This window comes from Tetrao urogallus (assembly GCF_951394365.1).
Source record: "Tetrao urogallus genome assembly, chromosome: 21".
In the NCBI taxonomy this organism is placed as follows: Eukaryota; Metazoa; Chordata; class Aves; order Galliformes; family Phasianidae; genus Tetrao; species Tetrao urogallus.
The window spans coordinates 2,019,122-2,040,492 of NC_136834.1; the positions used below are offsets into that span (position 1 = coordinate 2,019,122).

At 54.0% G+C, this 21,371-nt stretch overlaps 4 protein-coding genes across 4 annotated transcripts; 2 read left to right on the plus strand and 2 right to left on the minus strand.

The window, feature by feature from the left end:
• Positions 1 to 1,606: 1,606 nt before the first annotated feature.
• Positions 1,607 to 7,970, minus strand: PINK1 (PTEN induced kinase 1; the record flags this gene model as incomplete). Its single annotated transcript, XM_079545487.1, has 8 exons — positions 1,607 to 1,867; positions 2,263 to 2,499; positions 3,213 to 3,340; positions 4,166 to 4,329; positions 5,054 to 5,236; positions 6,632 to 6,735; positions 7,090 to 7,356; positions 7,674 to 7,970. 8 exons carry the CDS (start codon positions 7,968 to 7,970, stop codon positions 1,607 to 1,609), a joined length of 1,641 nt encoding a protein of 546 aa, XP_079401613.1.
• A 1,259-nt stretch (positions 7,971 to 9,229) lies between these two features.
• Positions 9,230 to 13,833, minus strand: CDA (cytidine deaminase; the record flags this gene model as incomplete). Its single annotated transcript, XM_079545538.1, has 5 exons — positions 9,230 to 9,343; positions 9,566 to 9,620; positions 10,291 to 10,402; positions 11,512 to 11,856; positions 13,647 to 13,833. 5 exons carry the CDS (start codon positions 13,831 to 13,833, stop codon positions 9,230 to 9,232), a joined length of 813 nt encoding a protein of 270 aa, XP_079401664.1.
• Positions 13,834 to 13,930: 97 nt separating this feature from the next.
• Positions 13,931 to 14,809, plus strand: FAM43B (family with sequence similarity 43 member B; the record flags this gene model as incomplete). Its single annotated transcript, XM_079545410.1, has 1 exon — positions 13,931 to 14,809. The coding sequence occupies one exon, from the start codon at positions 13,931 to 13,933 to the stop codon at positions 14,807 to 14,809; it is 879 nt and encodes a 292-aa protein (XP_079401536.1).
• A 1,510-nt stretch (positions 14,810 to 16,319) lies between these two features.
• Positions 16,320 to 19,057, plus strand: MUL1 (mitochondrial E3 ubiquitin protein ligase 1; the record flags this gene model as incomplete). Its single annotated transcript, XM_079545451.1, has 4 exons — positions 16,320 to 16,439; positions 16,560 to 16,647; positions 17,631 to 17,751; positions 18,328 to 19,057. The coding sequence occupies 4 exons, from the start codon at positions 16,320 to 16,322 to the stop codon at positions 19,055 to 19,057; spliced, it is 1,059 nt and encodes a 352-aa protein (XP_079401577.1).
• Between the last annotated feature and the right edge of the window lie 2,314 nt (positions 19,058 to 21,371).

Sequence of the window (21,371 nt, forward strand, 5' to 3'; positions counted from 1 at the left end):
AAACGTCCCGCTAAGGAAAGGCAGTGGGGCAGAACAGAAAGCATCTGACCTCACCAGAACTGCAGACACACAAGGTGCAAACAAATGAGATGCAACCCCTGTGCAATGCCAAGGCTGAGTGCAATGTTCTGCTCACTGCCCTTCTAGCACCTGGATCTGGGAGAGATAAGGAGACACAGGGGGGGAAAAAAATAAAAGGAGTACATTCACAACTGAAAGCCTGCTCTATATAATTTGTTTTCATGTGAAATACGTCTGTAATTTCAAGCTGCAGTGACATGTAAGCAAGTGGGAGCTGTGCTGTGTTCTTCTGAGTCAGCACGAGCTGATGGGTTGAACAGCAAACCAAAGGGAAGAGAGGTCAAAGCAGGGCTCCTCCAGGAAACTGACAGCATTTACACTGCAACGAGCACCAGGGGAGCGAGGGGTACAGGAGTTGGCTTCCTGGGGTAGCAAACAGCTCTCCGTTGCTGTAAAACGAGCAGAGCCATTCCCTGACAGGCAGCACTGCACTGTCAGCTCAACCAGAGAGCACTTCAGAGAGACAGATGTGACAGCATTGCTGTGTGATGGTGTGCTGGGATATCAGCCACCTGAGCCACAACCTGCACGTCAGTTGCCAGCCAGAGGAGTGAGGATATGCATGATCACAAGGCAGGGCCCGTTCCTCAAACAGGAGGGGGCTCTCGCTGGGGAACTCCCTTTGGCTGGAATAAAAGAACACATTTCAGAGACAGGACTTTGAGACACCAACACAGACCCAGCACTACGGGCCAAAGACCTGGATCCGGTGAACAGAGATGAACTGGATTTAGAGAGTGCTCAGAACGTCATCATCCATTTATTGTGCAACCAGCAGCAGTAACATTTTCCCCCAGCTCCCCTTAACACAATTACAGACATGAAATCAAACGGTGTTTTCATTAACATGGCTGTTATCGTTCCAACAGTGGTGTCTCCTATCCTCTCCAAGCAAAGGATGTTACTTCATTGTTAAGCACAAAACCAGGTTCAGAAAGCAGGTTAGCATCACAGGACACTCCCTAAGCTAGCACTGCTCCTCAGCCCTATTCCACATGCAGTATTATCCCTGACAGTTTGACTTGGCCTTGGCAGAATTAGGACAGCCGCTGCACAGCAGTCAAGAAGTTTGTATGTCCTTCTGCCAGCGCAGCTTTCTTTGTGCATCGTTTAAATCCGTGATATTTGTGTGTAAGAGCACCTAGACAGCACCTCCTTCTCCACAGACAGCACCTCCTTCCCCACAGACCCTCTTCTCAAAAGGAACTTGCTTCACCCAGCGCGTGACTTCGAAGCCAGCTCTGAACTCCTGACTGAACACAACCAAGCACACACCCCAGGACACATTCTGCAAAGCCTGACTGAAGGAGTAATGATGAGGCAAGGGCACGTCCTCTAGCAGGAAGAGAAAAGCAGCGTGTACTAAAACTCGCTACAGATGAACTCAACCTCTCGGCGCAGGCCTGCAGATATTTTCCCTAAGTTAGTACAGGATTCCGGGCAGACAGAACAGACAGATTCCTATGTGCTTTCAGCAAGTGCCATTTATCTACTGCACGGTCACGGCCTGCCCAGGTAGGACTCTTCACCCAGACTGGTTTCTCCAGGCCAGCAACAAGAAAACTGCTGTCCAGAGGTCTTCGAAGTCGAGGTTGGCCAAAAAGCACATCTTCATTTTGGTTTCTACCCTGCTTTTGTCCACCAGTCCGTCCATGAGCAAAGTGGCTGCAGACTGGCAGAGAAGCCAGGCAGTCATCTGGTCTGGCTTCAGGGCCTTGGACGCCAGAATGCTTTCACCCCAGAGGCTCAAGTGGAGCACGTTAGCAGCAACTCTAGCAGACAATCTCTGCAAAAGGAGTGAGAGGGAAAATTAGCTGTGCTCACATCACATCCTGTCCCATCTGCATTGCTAAAAGTGCCCTAGACCTTCTCTGAGGACAAAAAAGCCTTCTGTTATTATTATTCAACACAGCATGGGGGTTGAAACTAGATGATCATTGTGGTCCTTTTCAACCCAGGCAACTACATGTGAGCACCAACCATGGACACAAACATCTGAAGTCACTGAAACGTTCAGTGAGCGCTGTGCTGTGCTCCCACAAAGACCCACATTCACCTTTGTTTGTTATCTACATTGCAATTACATCTGCATTACAGGAGCACCTGGAGCATTAGAGGGTAAGGCGACCTACAGACAACGCAAAGAGCAGCTGGATGACTTCCTCAAGGCAGGTTTCTGACCTTGTTGGGATCCCTCTGCAGCAGCATCCTTATCACCTGCTTCACCTCACAGGGCACACCAACAGGCAGGCTCGGCAGCTCCTCCTCACAGTAACTTCTGCTCTCCAGGAACGAGTCCCCACAGCTGTAGAAAGGATTGGGCAGGCCCAGGATTTCATAGGCAATTGCTCCAACAGCCCAGGCATCAGCTTTGCTGTAGTCAATCACCATGCCTGGACCTGCTGATGCTGTGGTCACCTGCACGACAAGTTCAATGAGATGGAAAAGTTAAAGCAAAGAGTTCTAACTGAATATGTTCTGTTAGGCACACCTCAGGTTTTCGCTGCTTCTCAGCCCACCACTACATGTGGAAGATTTTGATCACTACAGCTAGGATTTAGTTGTTACCTCCCACCAGCATTCCCACCGAGTCCTAAGAGACATTTCACTTTGAGATTTAAAACAGACAGGAGACATGGAATAACAACCAGTACTGCACTTGCATGCAGGAAATACAAGGCAGAGTGCTCTGGTACATGAAGACAGCTAGACTGCCTTAGGTTTTATCAGAGCTATCACCAAAGGACCAAAAGGCAACTATCCATCATCTCACCACCACCTTGAACTTCGTTCAAAAGCTACATGCTGCCCCACCGCAAGGACAGCTGCAGGAACTCCTCTAACAGCTATCTGGAACTGAGCCTGAGAAAGAGGCTGCAGAACAAACTTTCTGTGGGAAAAGTCAACACTGCCTCAAAACACCGATTGATTTTCATTTTGTGGCCAAAGTACCCATTTGACAAATATTTAGTGTGGATTCCAAGAAAATTCCATTCATTCTTTCGAGACCCAATCCCACACTTTGCCAAGATCTCACATATTGCCAAGATCTCACATATTGCACCTCAGCTGGCGCTGAAGCTTTTATCCCCAGAAGCAGCACAAACCCACAACCAGCAGGATGGATTTACCTCAGGTGGCATGAGAGAGCTATTGCCACCACGATCCATGTCCGTGCTGATGAAGGGCAGCCTAAGACCAATGCTGTCATCTGCCAAACAGCAACCAAAGTCTGTGATCACCAGCCGGGGGCAGCCAGCTGCAAGCAAGAGGGACAGCAGTGAGCATTCAGCTTGGGAGCACCTGGCTGCATGAGACAGCAGCATGGGAACAGCAGGAGCAGGCAGCATGGATACCCTGACAACCAGGACACACGGGTTAGGAACTCTTCAATGATGAAACAATCTTTCCATTTCTCTACTTTCATCTTTATCTACAGCAAAAGCTATAAGGATACACACTGAGCTATAGCAAAAGGCTGGAAAAATTTTGCATAAGTTGACAGTTCTTGTCCTGAAGACAAGCCAAACATTGCAAAGCAAAATCATTACATCTCCAGAGTGTCTGAAAGGGAAAAATCAATGCTTTAAATCATTCCTTGTGTAGCTCCAGAGGAGCTCTTCCTTCAAGAAAGATGACATTAGCACTGCTGGAAGCTTGCCACAGCTGCTGCACCAAGACTTATAATTACAAAGAGCTGGCTTCATTCTATTGTTTTCTGCCCATTTGATTTCCAGTCACACTGAAAAAAAGTAATTAAAATCTCACTTAGAAGGGCCAACAGGAGAAGCTGGTGACCAAAATGCTGCTTTTGGTTTTAATACTCTGCCAGTTCCCTGTCTTTCAACAGATGTGCAGCCATAGCAGGGTGCAGCAGCACTGTAAGAACTGCCCTGTGCTGTTTGGCAAGCAAGGAATGGCACAGCCTAATGCCAGGGCACCTCCAGCAATGCCAGCATGGCAGTTCTGTATGCCTTCAAGCCAACATTCTCTTTGCTTGTGCAACACCCAGCACCTCTCCCTCAGGTTCCAGCACAACCTTCTACGTCCACAGACACAGACTTACACCCAGTGATCTACACACCAGAATCGAACTCCACCAAGATGTTGTCAGACTTCAGGTCTCTGTGCGCTATCCTGTGTCGCACGAGATGGTCCACGCCTTCCAGCAACTGCAAAATCATCATGCTGGACAGATGGGTATCCGGGCTGTTGTCCCTCAGGTACTGGCGCAGGGTGCACGGATAGCTAGTGAGAACATGGAAGATACCTGAATTAGCATCCCAGGAGCTCTTCCCTTCCAATCCGACCTCAGTGCTGCCTGGCTGGGGTTACATTGCACACAGAAGTGACAAATTCTTACTGAACTTTGCCACACCTTTCCATATTTGAGTCACCAGCACGGTGAGGGTCTCCAGGTACACCTTGTTACAGGGTTCTACACGCATACAGGTTTTATTCCTTGCATCAGAGAGGGACACATCACTGATACAGACTGTAGGAGTGTAACAGAGATGTGCAAATTGAGTGAAAGAACATTTTCTTGAGCTACAAAGAGGACAGAGGGCTCCTCCAGATGCAGACAGAACAGAAAAGTGGGAAACAGAAAGTGGTTTTACATCAGTGGCACAGCCATACCCACTGAAAAACAAAACCCAGCTGGGGCAGACAGAGACACCAAATCTCATCTTCTCCTCTGCCTCTAGAAGCGTGTTCCACCTAGAGGCAACATTCACTTTTCAGGGCAAGTTTTGCATTCCTTTGTGGCAATTATTACCGTGGACAGCTTGTCTTTATTGCTGAAGAGCTAAAATCTCAACAGCTCTCAGGAGCCATGTTTCCAAGCGCACACCCTGGCTTTTGGCAGCAACCCAAGCCAAATCTCTAGCAGGACCCATGCGGCAGCAGAACACACAGCCCTGCTGGGCAACCCCACAAAGTCCCAGCGCCCAGCACGCTTCTCCCCACCTACTTTTTCATCACTAAGAAGAGCGTGTGGCTGCGACCAATCCCTCTGGGATTCAGGCTCACTGGAAGAACATCAGGATAGTCTGTGAGGGCTCCAGGCAGCAACGGGACAGAGGATGTGAAAGCTCGGATCACCTGGATTATATTTGGATGAGGTCTCAACCTCTTCCTCCCAAGGACAGGTGCTCTGTGCAAAATACAGACATCACAAGTTACACCAATCCCTATCACCTCCAGGATTATTTTTCATTACTGTGCCACATCCCCTCCACCAAAGGGTTCCAAACACGTTTGTTCTGCTGTCACCTTGTGACTGGATTTTCTGCAGCCTGATGGATGAGCAGAAATGCTGCTGCTTTACCTGCACAACAAAGGAAGATTTGGTGGAAACATTCATGTTTGACGTGCTTTCATTTTCCATAACCCTACCCTGTTAGACTGAAAATAAAGGCCAGATTCACACTAAGCAGATCACCTTAGACCTCTTATTGACTGGCATAGACAGGAAGCATTCTTGCTGCAAAATGTGAGCTCTCCTCTCTGAATGTCAGATAGCCCTCTGGCTTCTCTGTTGCATTCCCAGGCTAAGGACACACTGAGAAATATTCATTATCCACCTGCATTGGCACAGACAAATTTGAAATGTAAATCAGGCAGTCTGGACTGTGGATTCCACTGTTTCCAGTTGAAAAAAAGACAAGTTTTTGAACAAGAGCACAATTAAACTCAAGATCCTTGAAAAGTTTCCGTGCAATCTGCCACCTCAATGCTGCCTGCCTACCCATAGCTCAGGTGAAGAAGAGTTAACAGCTGCTTTCCATCTGCCTTCTCACCAATGCCTGTTCTGTGCATGCAGCAACCTGCACTGCAACAGCTTCCACCTCCCTTCCCTTGCACCTGTTTTAGAACCAGACCAACATTAGGTCAGGTTTCACAGGGCTGCCCTTTCAATTCAGCACCAAACTACTACAGAACGTCAGTGTTTAATTCTGTAATTAAAAAGCACAATTATACTTTTAGATCACTTCTCAGAAACAGCTCCTCCCAGCTTTTCCAACAGAGTTAACCTTTTCACTGTCAGAAGCAATGCAATTTATGCACTTTACACACGGGGAAACCGAGGCACGGTGCCCCATCAGACCCAAAGCAGGTGGGTCCCTGATCATCCCATGTCCTTTCAAGTCTTCAAGACTAAGACACTGCAGGGAAGCATACAGCCAAGCTGCAGGGATCTCCTGCATGCCAACAGCTCCTCAAAGCAAACACTGTTGAATTATTATTTGAACAGCACCGCTGCTATGCTCACTAGAGAGAAAAGTCACTAGGATAGGCAGAAGCGTGCTCCTACATAGCATCTCAGGCATACAGCACTACCAAAGGCAGTGCCATTTAGCTAAGGCATTCACACACACGGAATAATCCCAAGGATTCGTGCTCATTTCTTCCCAACAACCATCTCAGAAACCTCCAGCTGCATTCTCTACAGCCCCGACGTGCTGCAAAATGAAAACCAATGGATCAAGTTGGATAGAATTAGCACATCACACTTAGAGAACAGCTGCCACTGCCATGGTTACCAAACCTGTGGTGGAAGACAGCTCCATACTCCCCAGCTAAGGCAGTCCGTGTGGCTGGAACGAGCTCTCGGTGCATGTTGCGCAGAATGGCTTCACTCGAAGAGTCAGCCTGCAACAGCAACATGCTGTCAGCTAGACAGAATTACAGAATGGCCAGGGTTGGAAGGGACCTGAAGGATTATCAATCTCCAACCCCCCTGCCACATGCAGGGCCACCAACCTCCGCATTTAATAATGACTGCTAATCACTGGCTGTGTGATTAGTCACTAATAATTGGCACTCAACATCATCTCCTTATAGAATAGGTTAGGCTGGAGAGGACCTTAAAGATCACCCAGTTCCAAGACATTGTGCAGGCTGGGTGCCCCCGTACCACATCAGGCTGCCCAGGACCCCATCCAACTTGACCCTGGGCACCTCCAGGGATGGAACACACAAGAAGATTAAGAGCTGACTCCTTACCGAGATGTTCCACATCATTTTGATAGCCAGGGGGAAAGCAGCTTGCTGCTGATGTTTGTCAGACGGCTCCTCTTCAGACACAGACAGATCTGAGCTCTCCGTGCTCCCCCGGTGATGGAGGGATGAAGGAATCGCTGCTTCATAGACAGCTGCATTGCAGCCCTTCCCGAGGGGCTGCCCGATCAGATAGTCCTCCAGCTTGAAGCCCTGCCAGCGCAAAGAGCTCAGAGGATCTTTTTGTGCCTTGTTCTTCTCGACAAACACAGTCTGAAAGGAATAACAAAAGAAAAGCATAAAGAGAAAGCACTCAGTTATTCAAGATCGCACAATGAAGGCAAACCCGACTGACTGGAAAGAGTAAAATGCCTTTTTTTTTTAACCAGCCCACAGCAGGGGTTGGCACCGGATGGGTTCTGAGGTCCATTCCATCCCAGCCATTTAGCGATTCCACACACGGGGACAGGCATGGTCTAGCCAGGGGCTGACATTCAGGCTGTAACCATAGAGACAACAGAACAGAACAGGCAAGAAAATCCCGCTAAGATCATCACCAAGCCCCTCTCCCTCCCCTCAAGGCCCCACACCTGGATGCGGCCACACGCGGCCCTTGCCCGGCGCTGCTCCTCCAGCGGCGGCTCCAGCAGCGCCAGCCCCAGAGCCAGAGCCATGCACGGCCCGGCCCGGGCCCGCCGCACCGCCATGGCCGCCAGGCCGGCCGGGCGCCGGAGGGACAAGAAGCGGACAAAAGGCAGCCGGGAGAAGAGGGAGGCTGGAGAGGCGGCTGAGGGGATGGGAGGAGGAACGGGGATGGGAACGGGGCGGCGCGGCGCGGCGCCGGGCAGCAGGCGGAGGGCGCGCGCAAACAGCACCCGCAGCAACATGGCGGCCACAAAGTGCCTCACGGAACGGCGGGAACCGAGCGCCGGCGGGAGGGGCAGGGGGGTGGGAAAGGGGCCTAGTGCGTAATGCGCATGCGCAGTGAGTCAGGTGTTGCTCGGCGCACGCGCAGTGCGGAAGGAGGCGGTGCCCAGAGCGCAGGCGCAATGTGAGGGATTTAAAGCGCATACTGCGCATGCTCAGTGCGGGCTGCACGCGAAGGGCGGCGATGCAGTGCGCAGAGGCGATGCACGGAGCGCATGCGCAGTGTGAACGGAGGTGATACTGCGCAGGGAGGCGATGCACAGAGCGCATGCGCAGTGCGGAGGGTCAGGTTGCTTTGCTGTGTTGGTGCATGGGATGCTGCTGCAGAGTGCATGGTGGATTGGTGCTCAGAGCACAGTGTAATGGTGCACGGAGCCCTGTGCACAGTGCATGGGGCTTTAGTGCACAGAGCACAGTGCATTAGTGCAGAGAGTGTTGGTGCACAGAGCACTGAGCAGAGCACGGTGCTTTGGTGCACTACATGCATTGCACAGTGCATGGTGTGAGGTAAAGAGCACTGTGCATGGTGCACTGGCCCACAGCTGCTGTGCATGGCGTATCATCAATGCAAAGAGCATGTGCACAGCGTGTGGTGCTTTGGTGCACTGAGTGCAGCACACAGTGCATTTGGCACGCTGCACAGTGCATGGGTGCACAGAGCTGGATGCATTGGTGCACAGTGCATTGGTGCACAGGGCACAGTGTATGGAGTATGGCTGCATAGCACACGGTGCACTGAGCACAGCATGTGGTGCACAGGGCATGGTGCACACAGCACAGAGCACACTGCAGGGCACAGGGCATGGTACACAGGGCATTGGTGCACAGAGCACAGCCTGGCTCATTAAAGTAACATTATTATTTTTTTTTTTCTATTGCGCATAATTTAATTGCCAGGACAAACAGTGAACACCCCCAGAATTCCTCTTTGTCCTCACAGGAGCAAAAAAGGAGAAAAATAGGCAAAAAGGAGCAGTGGCACCATAGTGACAGCCCACTGAACACCGAGCTGCCCGTGCACAAATGGCTGATGGATAATGTTGGGGACTTTGAGCTGAAATTGCTTTTTGTCCCCAGTTTTGCAGCCTTGGATCCAAGCAACATCCACTCAGCAAACCCTTTCACGTGGCATTGTTCCCATGGAGCCACGTGCATAAAGGGAAAGTTGGGGGAATAATCCATCACCCCCAGCGCTGAAAGGGAAATGCAGGTGTGCAGTTCATGCCTTCTGCAGGTCCTCAGGGCCGAAGGAGAGTGGCAGGAGCTCCTGTAGTGTCTTCACAATGTAGGTGCCATCAGGTTTGGTCAGGTAGACGTCCCAGTCTGTGCCAAACTGCAGGAGGAGAGGGGGAGAGAGGCTCAATGGGGAATCCATGCTTCTTCCCCAGCTGGCTGCAGCACCCACAGAAACACCAGCAACTGCTGGGCTCCCTCAATTTGGTCAGCTCATTGCAGAGGAGGTGGAGGGGAGGCCCTGTGGTGGCCTGCAGCTCCTTGTGGCCCTACAGCTCCTCATGGCAGCCTGCAGTTGCAGGATGGCAGGGACCCCACTCACCTCTCTCATCACCTGTCTGCAGGCTCCGCAAGGCGTGATGAAGTCCTCCATGTCACTGCCAAAAAGAGAACCACACCAGGCTCAGTCCCACTCCACCCCCAAACCCAAAGGGAGTAAACACCTCGAAACCCAAAGAGATTCCCCTGAACCCAAAGGGATCGTCCCAAAATCAAAGGTGGAACCAATCGGGAAAAGAAAGGCATCACCCAAAACCCAATGAGATCACCCAAAACATAAACAGGGCACCTCTCCAAAGCCCAAAGGAATTGCCAAAAGCCTAAAGGGAGCAACACACCAAAACCCAAAGGGATTTCCCAAAACCTAGGGGTATCACCCAAAACCCAAAGGGGACACCATCACAAAACCCAAAGGGACTGCCCCAAAATCAAATGGGGAATCACCCCAGAATTAAAGGGGTAACCATCCAAAAAAACAAAAGGATCACCCCAAACCCGAAGGGGGTACCTCCCCAAAGCCCAAAGGAATTCCCAAAAATCCAAAGGGAGCAACACTCCAAAACCCAAAGGGGTTCCCCAAAACCCAATGGGTCTGCTCAAAACTCAAAGGGAGAACCACCCCATAAAACAAATCCATCAGCCAAAACCCAAAAAGAGGCACCACCCCAAAAGGAAACACTACACCAAAAAACCCAAAGGAACCTCCCAAAACCCAAAGGAGGCATCACCCTAAACCCCAAAGAGTGACACGGTGCCATTGGGCCTCACCTGGCAATGGCCATGGCCCTGAATCTTGTGTGCCCCTCGGAGATGGCTTTCTGGATGGCGGTGCGCTCAGCGCACACCCCGAGGCTGTAGCAGGCATTCTCCACGTTGCACCCTATGGGGAAGCACCGACACCACTCACCACCCCTCACTTGGTGAGACACCTTCAAATGTAGCCCATTCTGAGCTCTGGCCAATGCACGTCTCCTTTCCATGATTTATTTCCCTTTTTTTCCTACTCTTGGGCTCTTCTGGTGACTACGACTGGTAGGGAGCATAGGGAAGGGTTGTGGCACCCACCTGGAAGACCTCAAAACCTAAAGGGAACACCACTCCAAAAAGGAAAGAGATCACCCCAAAATCAGAGGGGGAAACACTTCAAAAATCAAAGAGATTTCTCCATAATCAAAGGTGGAACCACCCCAAAAGCAAAAAGGAACTACTCCAAAAAGGAAACGGATTGCCCAAAGAGCAAAGAGGGAAGCATGCCAAGAAGCAAAGGGATTGCCCAAAAGTCAAAGGGACGCCGCCCCAAAAAGCAAAGGAAACACCCAAACAGTAAAGGGATCACCCAAAAAGAAAAGGGGGAACTACCTCAAAACCAAAGGAATCACCCAAAACCCAAAGGGAGCACCACCACAACACCCAAACAGATCAGCCCGAAATCAAAGGGGGGACCACCCCAAAAAGCAAAGAGAGAACCACCTCAAAACCTAAAGGTGCAACACTCCAAAAACTAAAAAGGATTGCCCAAAACCCAAAGGGAGAACCATTCAAAAACCCAAAGGCACTGCCCCAAAATCATAGGGGGAACCACCAAAACCCAAAGGGAGAACCACCCAAAAACCCAAAGGGTTTGCCCCAAAATTATAAGGGGAACCACCTCAAAAACCAACTGGATTTCTCAAAACCCACAGGGGGAGCCACCCCAAAACCCAAAGGAGGCACTGCACCCAAAAAAAAAAAACAACACCCACAAAGAGATTGCTAAAAACTCAAAGCAAATGCCACCCTAAACCCCAAGGGAATCGCTCCAAACCCAAAGGGACCAGCACCCTAAAACCTCCAGAGATGGCCCAAAGTCTCCGCCACCCCACAGGGATCAAGCCTAACCCAAAACGGTCAGCACCCCAGAAACCCAAAGCGGGCATCATCCCAGAACCCAAAGCAATCCCCCAGAACCCAAACGGGCCACCATCCCACAACCCCAAGGCGACGTCTCACCGGAGAAGATCTCCCCGCTGGCGGTGAGCAGCGCGGCGCCCACGGGGAAGCGGCTGTAGGGGCAGTAAGCACAATCTTTGGCCTCACGGCAGCGGCGAAGCAGCAGCTGTAGGCACTCACTGCCCTCCATGCCTGCACTGCCTGCCCCACACGGTGACGCCGACGTGGTTAAATATTTCCCCGAACGCAACGCCCCGTCGGGATAACGCCCCATGCGTGCGCCGGGCATCATCCCCAACCTCGAGGTTTTGGGATCAGGGTGGAGGTTGAGCTCTCTCTGAGCCTGCTTTCTTATTTTATAGATATATCTTCTTCTTTTTTCTAGCCATTTTTCTACGTGCTTTGCTTTTTTTTATGCATGTGTGTGCTAAGCTTTCTCACACCGCCTTCTTTTCCTTCCTCCCCAGCAGGAATTTGGTGCTGGGAACGTCCTGGGGGGAGCCACGGAGAGGTCAAAGGGGAGAAAACCATTGGGTCACAAACAAGAAATAGCACATTTCCCCCCTCAGCCCCCCCTAGTTTCTCATTGACAGCCAACACACAGCAGGGGAAGCGGATGGGAAGTCTCCCTGACGCTGCTTTCCCCTGCTGCTGCACAATCCTATTGCTGAGCGCAGATAAGGACTGTTCTGCACCATCCTAGGGGGTGGTCACGTCTCCCCTGTGTGGCTGAGCACCATTTCCCATCCCTGATATCCCCATATGTGGGGATAATAGGACGATCGCCTTCCTAGTTCCTTGTTCACTCTGAAACCTAATGATGGCGATGGGAAAAAAAGCCATTTTATAGCCAAAATCGCCTGCACCACTGTGCTGTTCGCAGAACTCAAAGGAGGCACCACCCCAAAAGGCAAAGGGATCACATGGAAAGCAAAGGGAGGACCACCTGAAAACCTAAAGGGTGCAACACAACAAAAAACAAAGGGATCGCCCAAACCACAAAGGGGGAACCACCCCAAAACCCAAAGGGGTCGCCCAAAACATTAAGGAGGCACCATCCCAAAAATCCAAGGAATCACCCAAAAACCAAAGGAAATACCACACCAGAACCTATAGGGGATAAGCATTTCAAAACCCAAAGGATTCACCCCCAAAATCAATGAGGGATCCACCCAAAAACCCAAAGGGATTGCCCCAAAATCAGAGGGAGCATCACCCTAAACTGCAAAGGAATCATCCGAAGCCCAAAGAGAGTAACACCCCAAAACCCAAAGAGACCAACCATAACTCAAAGGAGGCACCACCCCAAAAATAGCTTGCACAAAAAGCAGAGGGAGAACCACCAAACACCCAAAGGGGTTGCCCAAAACCCAAATGAAGCACAACCCCAAAAGCTAAAGCAATAGCTCAAAACCCAAAGGGACTAATGCCCCAACAACAAAATGGATCACTCTGAACCCAAAGGATTGCCCCAAACTCACAGTGGATTCCACCCCAAAACCCCATAGCTTGAAACCTGGAGGGAGTAAAACCCCAAAAAACAAAGGGGTCAAGCAAAACTCACAGGGGGCAACACCCCAAAACCCAAAGGAATTGCTCCAAGCCCAAAGGGAGTAACACCTCAACAGCCAAAGGGACTGCCCAAAAGCCAAAGGGATCAAGCAAAACCCAAAGGGAGCAATACCCCAAAAAACAAAGGAATTGCCCCAAAATCAAAGGGAAACCATATGAAAAAAGAAACAGAAGGATCCCCCCAAACCCAAAGGGGGCAGCACCCCAAAACCCAAAGGGATCTCCCCAAAATCAAAGGGAAAATCACCACAAAAACCCAAAGGGATCTCCCCAAAATCAAAGGGAGAACGACCCCAAAACCCAAAGGGATCTCCCCAAAATCAAAAGGGGAATCACCCCAAAACCCAAAGGGATCTCCCAAAATCAAAGGGAGAAAAACCAAAGGGATCTCTCCAAACCCAAAGGGGGCTGCACCCCAAAACCCAAAGGGATCTCCCCAGATTCAAAGGAAGAATGACCCCAAAACTCAAAGGGATCTCCCCAAAATTAAAGGGAGAATCACCCCAAAACCCAAAGGGATTCTCCCCAGATTCAAAGGAAGAACGACCCCCAAACCCAAATGGATCTCCCCAAAATCATTATCAGCACGGAGCACGGCTGGGGCTGCTCTCTGGGCTCTGCACTCTGCAGGGGCTGCTCTTTCTCCCCGTAGCGGAGCAGCACATCTCCCGCCGGCAGCAGCAGCTCGGCAGCATCCCTCCGTGTGCGCCGATGCGTTCTCCCTCCTCTCCACGCTTTGGGCTGCGCGCGGCGGCTGCCTGCACGCCCGGGGAGGTGGAGCAGAGCTCCGTTCCGCAGCAGCAGCATCATTGCCTCCTCACCCAGAGCATCCCGCTGGGGACCGGCCCTTGGGAACGGGACACGGGGACAGACCCTCGGGTCCGGATCCGGATACGGCAGCGAGGTGATGCTGCCCTGGCGCCGCAGCAAGTTCGTGCTGGTGGAAAACGAACGTAAGTGCAAAGGGAAAAGCTTGGGGCCAGGGTTGGGCTATGCCTCGTTGCTGGCCGGCTTCCTGCGCTCCTGCCCCGATTTGTTGCCCGAATGCCCCTTGGAGAGGTTGGGTTCTGTGTTTGGAGGCCGGCGGCAGAAAGTGGAGCTGAACAAGGAGGATCCCACCTACACCGTGCGCTACCTGGGTAATGCAGTCACGCTGCACGCCAAAGGAGAGGGATGCACCGAGGAGGCGGTGGGGAAAATATGGGCCAAAAGCGACGCGGGCGCCGGTGGGGCCAAGATGAAGCTGACCTTAGGGCCGCACGGCATCCGCATGGCACCGGGTGAGAAGGGTGCCAGGAGGTCGGGCCACGCATACCTGCTGCACCGCATCACCTATTGCACAGCCGACCGCCGGCACCCGAAGGTTTTTGCGTGGGTTTACCGGCACCAGGTGAAGAACAAAGCCGTGGTGCTGCGCTGTCACGCCGTCCTCGTCCCCAAAGCCGCCACGGCGCGCGCCATGGCCCTGCTCCTCTTCCAGACCTCCGCTTCAGCCTTTGATGAATTCAAGAGGCTCAAAAGGCAGAACGACGGCCGTCGCCTCCAGCAGCAGCTCCTGGGTGAAGCCATCGTCCCCTTGGTGCCCCTGCGCAGGCTGCTCAATGCCAAGTGTCCCTACCGCCCGCCGGCCGAGCGCGCCCGCTGCGCCCCACGGCTCAGCTCCATCCTGGAGGAGGACGAGGAGGAGACGGGGGGCACGTGGGGGGACGGGGGGCCCACCGTGGTCTCTTTGGCCAGTGAGATGCGGGGCTGCAGCTTGCGTGGCCCAAGGGCCCCCATATGCTGAGAATCCCCATTGGCATCCACTGCTTTGGCCACACCGGGTGCCCTCGGGACACAGCTGGACAATAGGGCTACGTCCCTAGCTCTGAAAGGGGGGACACCTGGATCCCCCCATCCCTCTCCTGGAAATAAACCCAATCTGTGTTTTCTGCCTGTGACAGCGCCTGTCTCTCACCAGCCTGGAAGACTCACGATGGTTTGTTGCTTTTCTATTTTGTATTTATCCTTTTTTTTTTTTTTACTCTAAAAAATTTCCACCCTGGGGGGGATGGAGAGGAGGGCGGGGGGGGGTTCTGCACCTTCCATGCCATTCCACATCAAGTGATGCTCATATTACCATGGCAACGTGGGGGTTTAAATAGAGCAGGCCCACGCTTTGGAGGGGGGGGCTGCAGTGGGGACCCCAGGCCTGAAAGCTAGGTCGCAAAGGCAGCCCAGAGAACCTAAATCCCTGGAATTTTACCCAAAATGGTTTATTTTCACCCAGTTCCTGCTCTCCCTGCCCTGACAGGAGCAGCAACGCGGGGGCACAGTGGAAGGAGCTGAATAAATGGGACGGTGGGAGAGGGAACAAGGGGCACCGCTGCCCCACAGCCTGAGGAAGGGGACGCATCACAGGGATGGGGTTTGGGTGAGCTCCCCCCACGTACAACAGCCAGGGAGAGGACAGGCTGTGGTCCTGATTCCCTCGGAACTTTGGGAGCTGGCATCTGGCTGCCCCCACAAAGGGCTCTATGGGACAGGGGTTTGAGATACTGCCCCCCAGAAGCACTATGGGGCCGAGATTTGGGCTAACACCCCAAAAAATAAACCTTCGGAGCTCAGACAGAGCCTGCATCCTGCAGAATCCTAGGGTGAAAGACTGGGATTTGGGCTAAACATACCCTGAAAGCCCTGTAGGGCTGAGATACAGGCTAATCCCTCCCAAATAGTGCCATAGGGCTGGAATTTAGCTTGTCCACTTCCAAAATCTGGGGGTGAGAGTATGGCATTTAGGCTAAACCCACCCCAAAGGCCCCGTGGGCTGGGATATGGGGTATCCTGCCCTAAAATGCCGTGGTAAAAGGCTGGGATTTGAGTTAAACCCACCCCAAATATCCAGTAGGGCTGGGATTTGGGTTAATCTGACCCCAAAAAAGCCCTGTGAGACTGAGACTCGAACTATTTCCCCCAAATAAAGTGAAGTGGGGCTGGGATTTGGACTAACACCCCCACAAAGCATCACAGGGCCAGGATTTAGCCTCTCACCTTCCAAAATCTTGCTGGTTGAACGCCGGGATTTGGATTAAACCCACCCCAGAGACCCTGTAGGGTTCGGCCAAGCCTTCCCAAGGCTCTGCGGGGCTGCAGTGGGGCTCCATCAGCCCTCCACCCCGTCTGGAAACCCTCCATCCATTTCTCGGAGGACCGCGCACTCTATGGTAAAGGCGCGCTCTATGGTAGAGCGCCGCGCTCTGTACGCCATCAGTGACGTCATCACTCCGCGCCGCGCGGTTGCCGCGGTAACGGCGGCGATGGAAGGCGGCGGGCGGCCCTCGGCCTTGCAGGCCGCGTTGCTGGCGGCCGGCACGGGGCTGACCGCGTTGTTCTACTCGGTGTACCGGCAGCAGGCCCGTCTCGCCCGTGGCCTGCAGGTGGGTATGGGAGCTCCGGAGCTGGGTTGCGGCCTGCAGCCTGCTGCGGTGGCCGCTTCGGGCCTAGGCCGCGGCCTGCTCCCGGGTCCGGGCCTTGCGGTTGATCCTTCCATCCCATAGGGCGCCCGGAGGCTGCGGCTGGACGGGGAGCTGCGGGCCGTGCTGCTGGAGGCGCCGGGCCGCTGCGTGCCCTATGCTGTCATCGAAGGTATTGGCGTGGCAAAACGCTGGGCCTCTTTCCCCACCACCTCTTTGGTTCAAGCGATTTTGCCCAAAATCTGACGTTTTGCGCCAAAAAAAAGCTTCCCGCATGCAAGTTGTGGCAGTAACAGTAATGGGGGGCACGGAGGAAGGAGCTGAGGAACTGGGGCTGTGCTGGGTTGGGGCATCACTGCCCTGCAGCAGTGGGGAGGGGGATCCGGGCTCTTCCTTCACAGCCCCACAGAAATGGGATTGGGGTGAAATGCCCCCAAAAATGGCACCCAGGGAGGGGACAGATGTGGTCTGATTCCTTCTAAATTTCAGAGGGGCAAATGCCAGCCCTAACAGAGGGCTCTGTGGCTCTGACTTAGGCTAGGGCTAATTCCTTCCATATGCACTGCTGGGGTTTGGGCTAGCACCCCTAAAAACAAATCTATGGAGCTTAGATATAGCCTGCTTCCTGCAAAACCATGGGGTGAAAGACTGGGATTTGGGTTAAACGTACCCCAAAGGCCCTGCGTGGCTGGGGTTGGGGCTAATCCCTCCCTAAACATGCCACGGGGCTTGGATTTAGCCTGTTCCCTTCCAAAATTCTTGGGGATGGGATTATGGAATTTAGGCTAAACCCACCCTGAAGGCCCTGTAGGGTTGGGATTTGGGTTAATCTGGCCCCGCAAAAGCCCAACAAGGCTGTGATTTGAGCTACTTCCCCACCAAAAAAAGCCCCGTGAGGGTGGTATTTGGGCTATTTCTCCCCCTAAAAAAGTACAGTGGGGCTGAGATTTGAGATAAGGCCTCCACCAACTCCACAAGACACATTTGGGCTAGGATCTAGCCTGTCTCCTTCCAAAACCTTGGGAGTGAAAGACTGGAATTTGAGCTAAACGTATCCCAGAGCCCTGTGGGGCTGAGTTTTGGGTCTGTAACCCCATATAAAAAAAAAAAAAGAGAGAGACCTGCAGCACAGCTCAAGCACTCCACGTGTTCCAGGCGTGGTGCGCGCTGTCAAGGACACCCTGAGCAGCCAGTTTGTGGAGAACTGCAAGGGCGTCGTGCAGAGGCTGACCCTGCAGGAGCACAAGATGGTGTGGAACCGAACGACTCACCTCTGGTACGTACCCACAGAACCATGGGACATCCTAAGATGGAAGGGACCCATAAGAACCCCCAAATCCAGCCCTTGGCTCCACACAGGAATGCCCCAAATCTGAACCCTACGTCTGAGAGCAGCGTTCCAACACTCCTTGAGCTCTGGCAGCTCAGGGCTTTGCCCACTGCCCCACACATTTGGAACCTGGAGGCCGTCCCGAGCAGCTGACTCACGTATCCTCACGCTGCACTGAGCAGCCCAACAGAGCTCTTCCAAAAGGAAACTCTTCTCACCACACTGCAACTCATCACAGCTGTGAAGGTGATGAGCACTGGCTGGGTTTGGCTGCCCCGAGAGCTTTCCCTGTGACAGCAGAAGGTTTTGCATGGGGGACACCATGAGGACAACAGGCAGCGTGACAAATATTGCTGTGCTGACAGCTGTGGTGTTTCCCTGCTGCTTGGCTTTTTGTAGTATCACAGAATGGCTTAAATTAGAGGGAACCTCAAAGATTATCAAGCTCCTGGGTAGATCAGGCTCCACCCAACCCAGCCTGGATTGCCAGCGTGGAAGCACTAACGCTTGTTTTATCCCCAGGAATGACTACGAGAAGATCATCCACCAGAGAACCAACACCACTGCCTTCGACCTGGCCCCGCTGGACGACGGCACCGGCATCGCCGTGAGGGTGATGAAACCTCTGGAGGCCGCCGAGCTCAGCCTGGAGACGGTGCACGAGAAATTCCACCCCTCGGTGCAATCCTTCCCTGATGTCATCGGGCACTACATCAGCGGGGAGCGCCCGAAAGGCATTCAGGAGACAGAGCAGATGCTGAAGGTGGGAGCGGCGCTGACTGGCGTTGGGGAGCTGGTGCTGGACAACAACACCATCAAGCTGCAGCCACCCAAGCAGGGTTTGCGCTACTACCTGACCAGCGCCGATTTCGACGCTTTGCTGAAGAAACAGGAATCGAGTGCCAAGCTTTGGAAGATCCTGACCATCCTTTTTGGCTTCAGCACGTGTGCCGTTCTCTTCTACCTCCTGAGGAAGCAGTACAGGCACCACCGGGAGAGGCGGCACCTCAAGCAGATGCAGGAGGAATTCAGGCAAGCGCAGGAGCGGCTGATGCGCGAAGTGAACGCCGAGGGTGGAGAGACGCTGAAAAATGCCTGTGTCATCTGCCTGAGCAGTGCCAAATCCTGCGTCTTCCTGGAGTGTGGGCACGTCTGCTCCTGCAGTGAGTGCTACCGAGCCCTTCCAGAGCCCAAAAGGTGCCCCATCTGCAGACAGGCCATCAGCAGGGTGGTTCCCCTGTACAACAGCTAAAGCGCTGCTGCTCGGGGGGGGTTTCTTTGGAGGGCTCCCTCTCAGTGAGGGTTTGCTTGCAGCCTGCCCCTCTTGCCGCTGGGGTGGTTGGATTGCTGGGGATGAAAGGATTGCGGAAGGGGGAGGGAGCTGGAGGGGAGCTGGGCTTGAAAACGATTGCAGGTGCTCAGGGTTCACGTGGTGCTCCTGGAGGCAAAATCAGTTTGTTTCTGCAATACCCTGGTGATTTAAAAAAAACTGTTATAAGACATGAGGAGTCCTGAGGCTGCGCAGTGCTGCCTCCCAGCAGCTCCTCCAGCTGGCTGAGCAGGGGGTCAGAAGAGCTTCTGCTTCATGCCAGTGGTTTTGTGATAAATGGTGAATACAGGCAAGGAGCAGCGTTTCCATCGTCCCCTCCTGCCAGCACTGCCAGGGGCTGCACTTTGGCCACACATGATTGTGTCACGCCAGAATGTGGGAATCCGGACACGGCAGCGCTCTGGTTGATTTCTGCAGCGGGGTTTGGGCTGGGGTAAGGCACAGCTTGTAATAAAACTGATTGAAAAGTGTGTTTGTCCTGGCTTGTTCCGTCCCTGCGACCCTGAGGGCGCTGCCTTCCTCTGCTCCCGCTGCATTCCGCGAGCTGCAAGAAGCAGCATCCACCCCAGAAGCGCGAAGTGAGGCCGGGGGCTCTCTGCTTCCTCTTTGAGGAGACTGAGGTTGGAGCGGGACGCGGAGAAAACCCAAAGGCAGGGCCGCATCCAGCCGGGCTGCAGGTGGCGGTGCGCTCCCGCTGCGGGAGGAGGCGGAAAAGAAGCAGAAATAGCAAGAAATCCGCAGGGACGGCGGCGCGTCTCCTTCCCTTCTCCCGCTGCCATCAATCCATCACCCCGCGGCGCGCTCGGCAGCACCGGCTGAGCCCAGGCTCTCCCCTGGCGCCACAGACGCAGGAGGGGATTCTTTTCTTACCCCGTGCAGCACCAAAAAGCCGTTTTTTCCACCCAAACCCCGTGCGGGTCCTGCGATGGGGGCTGTAGGGAACGCAGCCATCCCCGCAGCGCCCAAAATAAGCTCCTGGGGGCTGCGCTGCCCCCGCTGCCTTTTGCCTCCTGTTCCCCAGCTTCCCCCGCGGGATGCTGGGCGCAGACGCAGCGTTATGCAAGGAGCTGGCAGCGGGGCTCTGCGGCTGCGTTCCCAGCGAGTCCCGGCCCCAAAAGCACGGGAACCCCGGCCTTCACCTGCCCCAAAACGAGCTGTTCTGCCCCCAGACGAGCTGAAGTCCCCGTTGGTTGCGAGCTGTTCGCAGAGATGGTGCGAGGCTGCTTCGTGCAAACCGACTTTTTGTTGCTATCCCTGCTGTCCCCTCCGACTTTTTGCAGGGGTTGCGTCGAGAATGTGCCGGGGATGCAGCACTGCCCCCAAAACTGTTGCTCACCCCGTGTCTGTGCTGGTTTGCGTTGTCCAAAATAATCCCCTCTGCAGCCACCGGGCAGAAAGATCAGTGTGAGCTGGGAAAGGTGGGTGTGGGGACATGGCGTGGGGGCACAGTATGGGGACATGGCAAGGGGATGTGGCACAGGGATATGGCATGGGGACATGGCACAGTGGCACACTACCGGGATGTGACGTGGGGGCATGGCATGGGGACATGGCAGAGGGGCACAGCACAGGAACGTGGCATGGGAACACAGTACGGTGTCATGGCGAGGGGACATGGCATGAAGACATGGCACAGGGACACAGTGCAGTGACATGGCACAGAGACGTGGCACGAAGACACAGTAGAGGGCACAGGGACAAGGCATGGAGATGTGGCACGCAGACACAGTACAGGGCCATGGTGTGGGGTCATGGTGTGGGGATGCAGTACAGGGACGTGGGACAGGGACACGGTATGGGTATGTGATATGGGGACACAGGGACATGGCATGGGGACACGGCGCAGGGGCATGGCACGGAGACACAGCACGAGGACGGGGCATGGGGACCCGGCATGGGGACACAGCACGGGGAGGTGGTATGGGGACATGGCATGGGGACAAGGCACAGGGGCACGGCTTGGGGACGCGGCACCGGGAGATGCCATGGACACACGTCACGGGGACACGGCAAGGGGACGCAAATGGTCCACGACACGGGGACGGGCACGCTCCCACGGGCAGCGCAGGGCAGCGCCGGGCTCCCCGGGTCGGTTCCGGGGCATCACCCCCTCCCGGCTCGGGGGATCCCCGCACCCTCCGGGAAGGGTTGCGGGGTGGGGGGTTGGGGGGGGACCGGCCCATCCCGGGGGCGTTCCCGAGCCGCCCCGCCCCGCTCCCGCCCCCCGCTCCTCTAT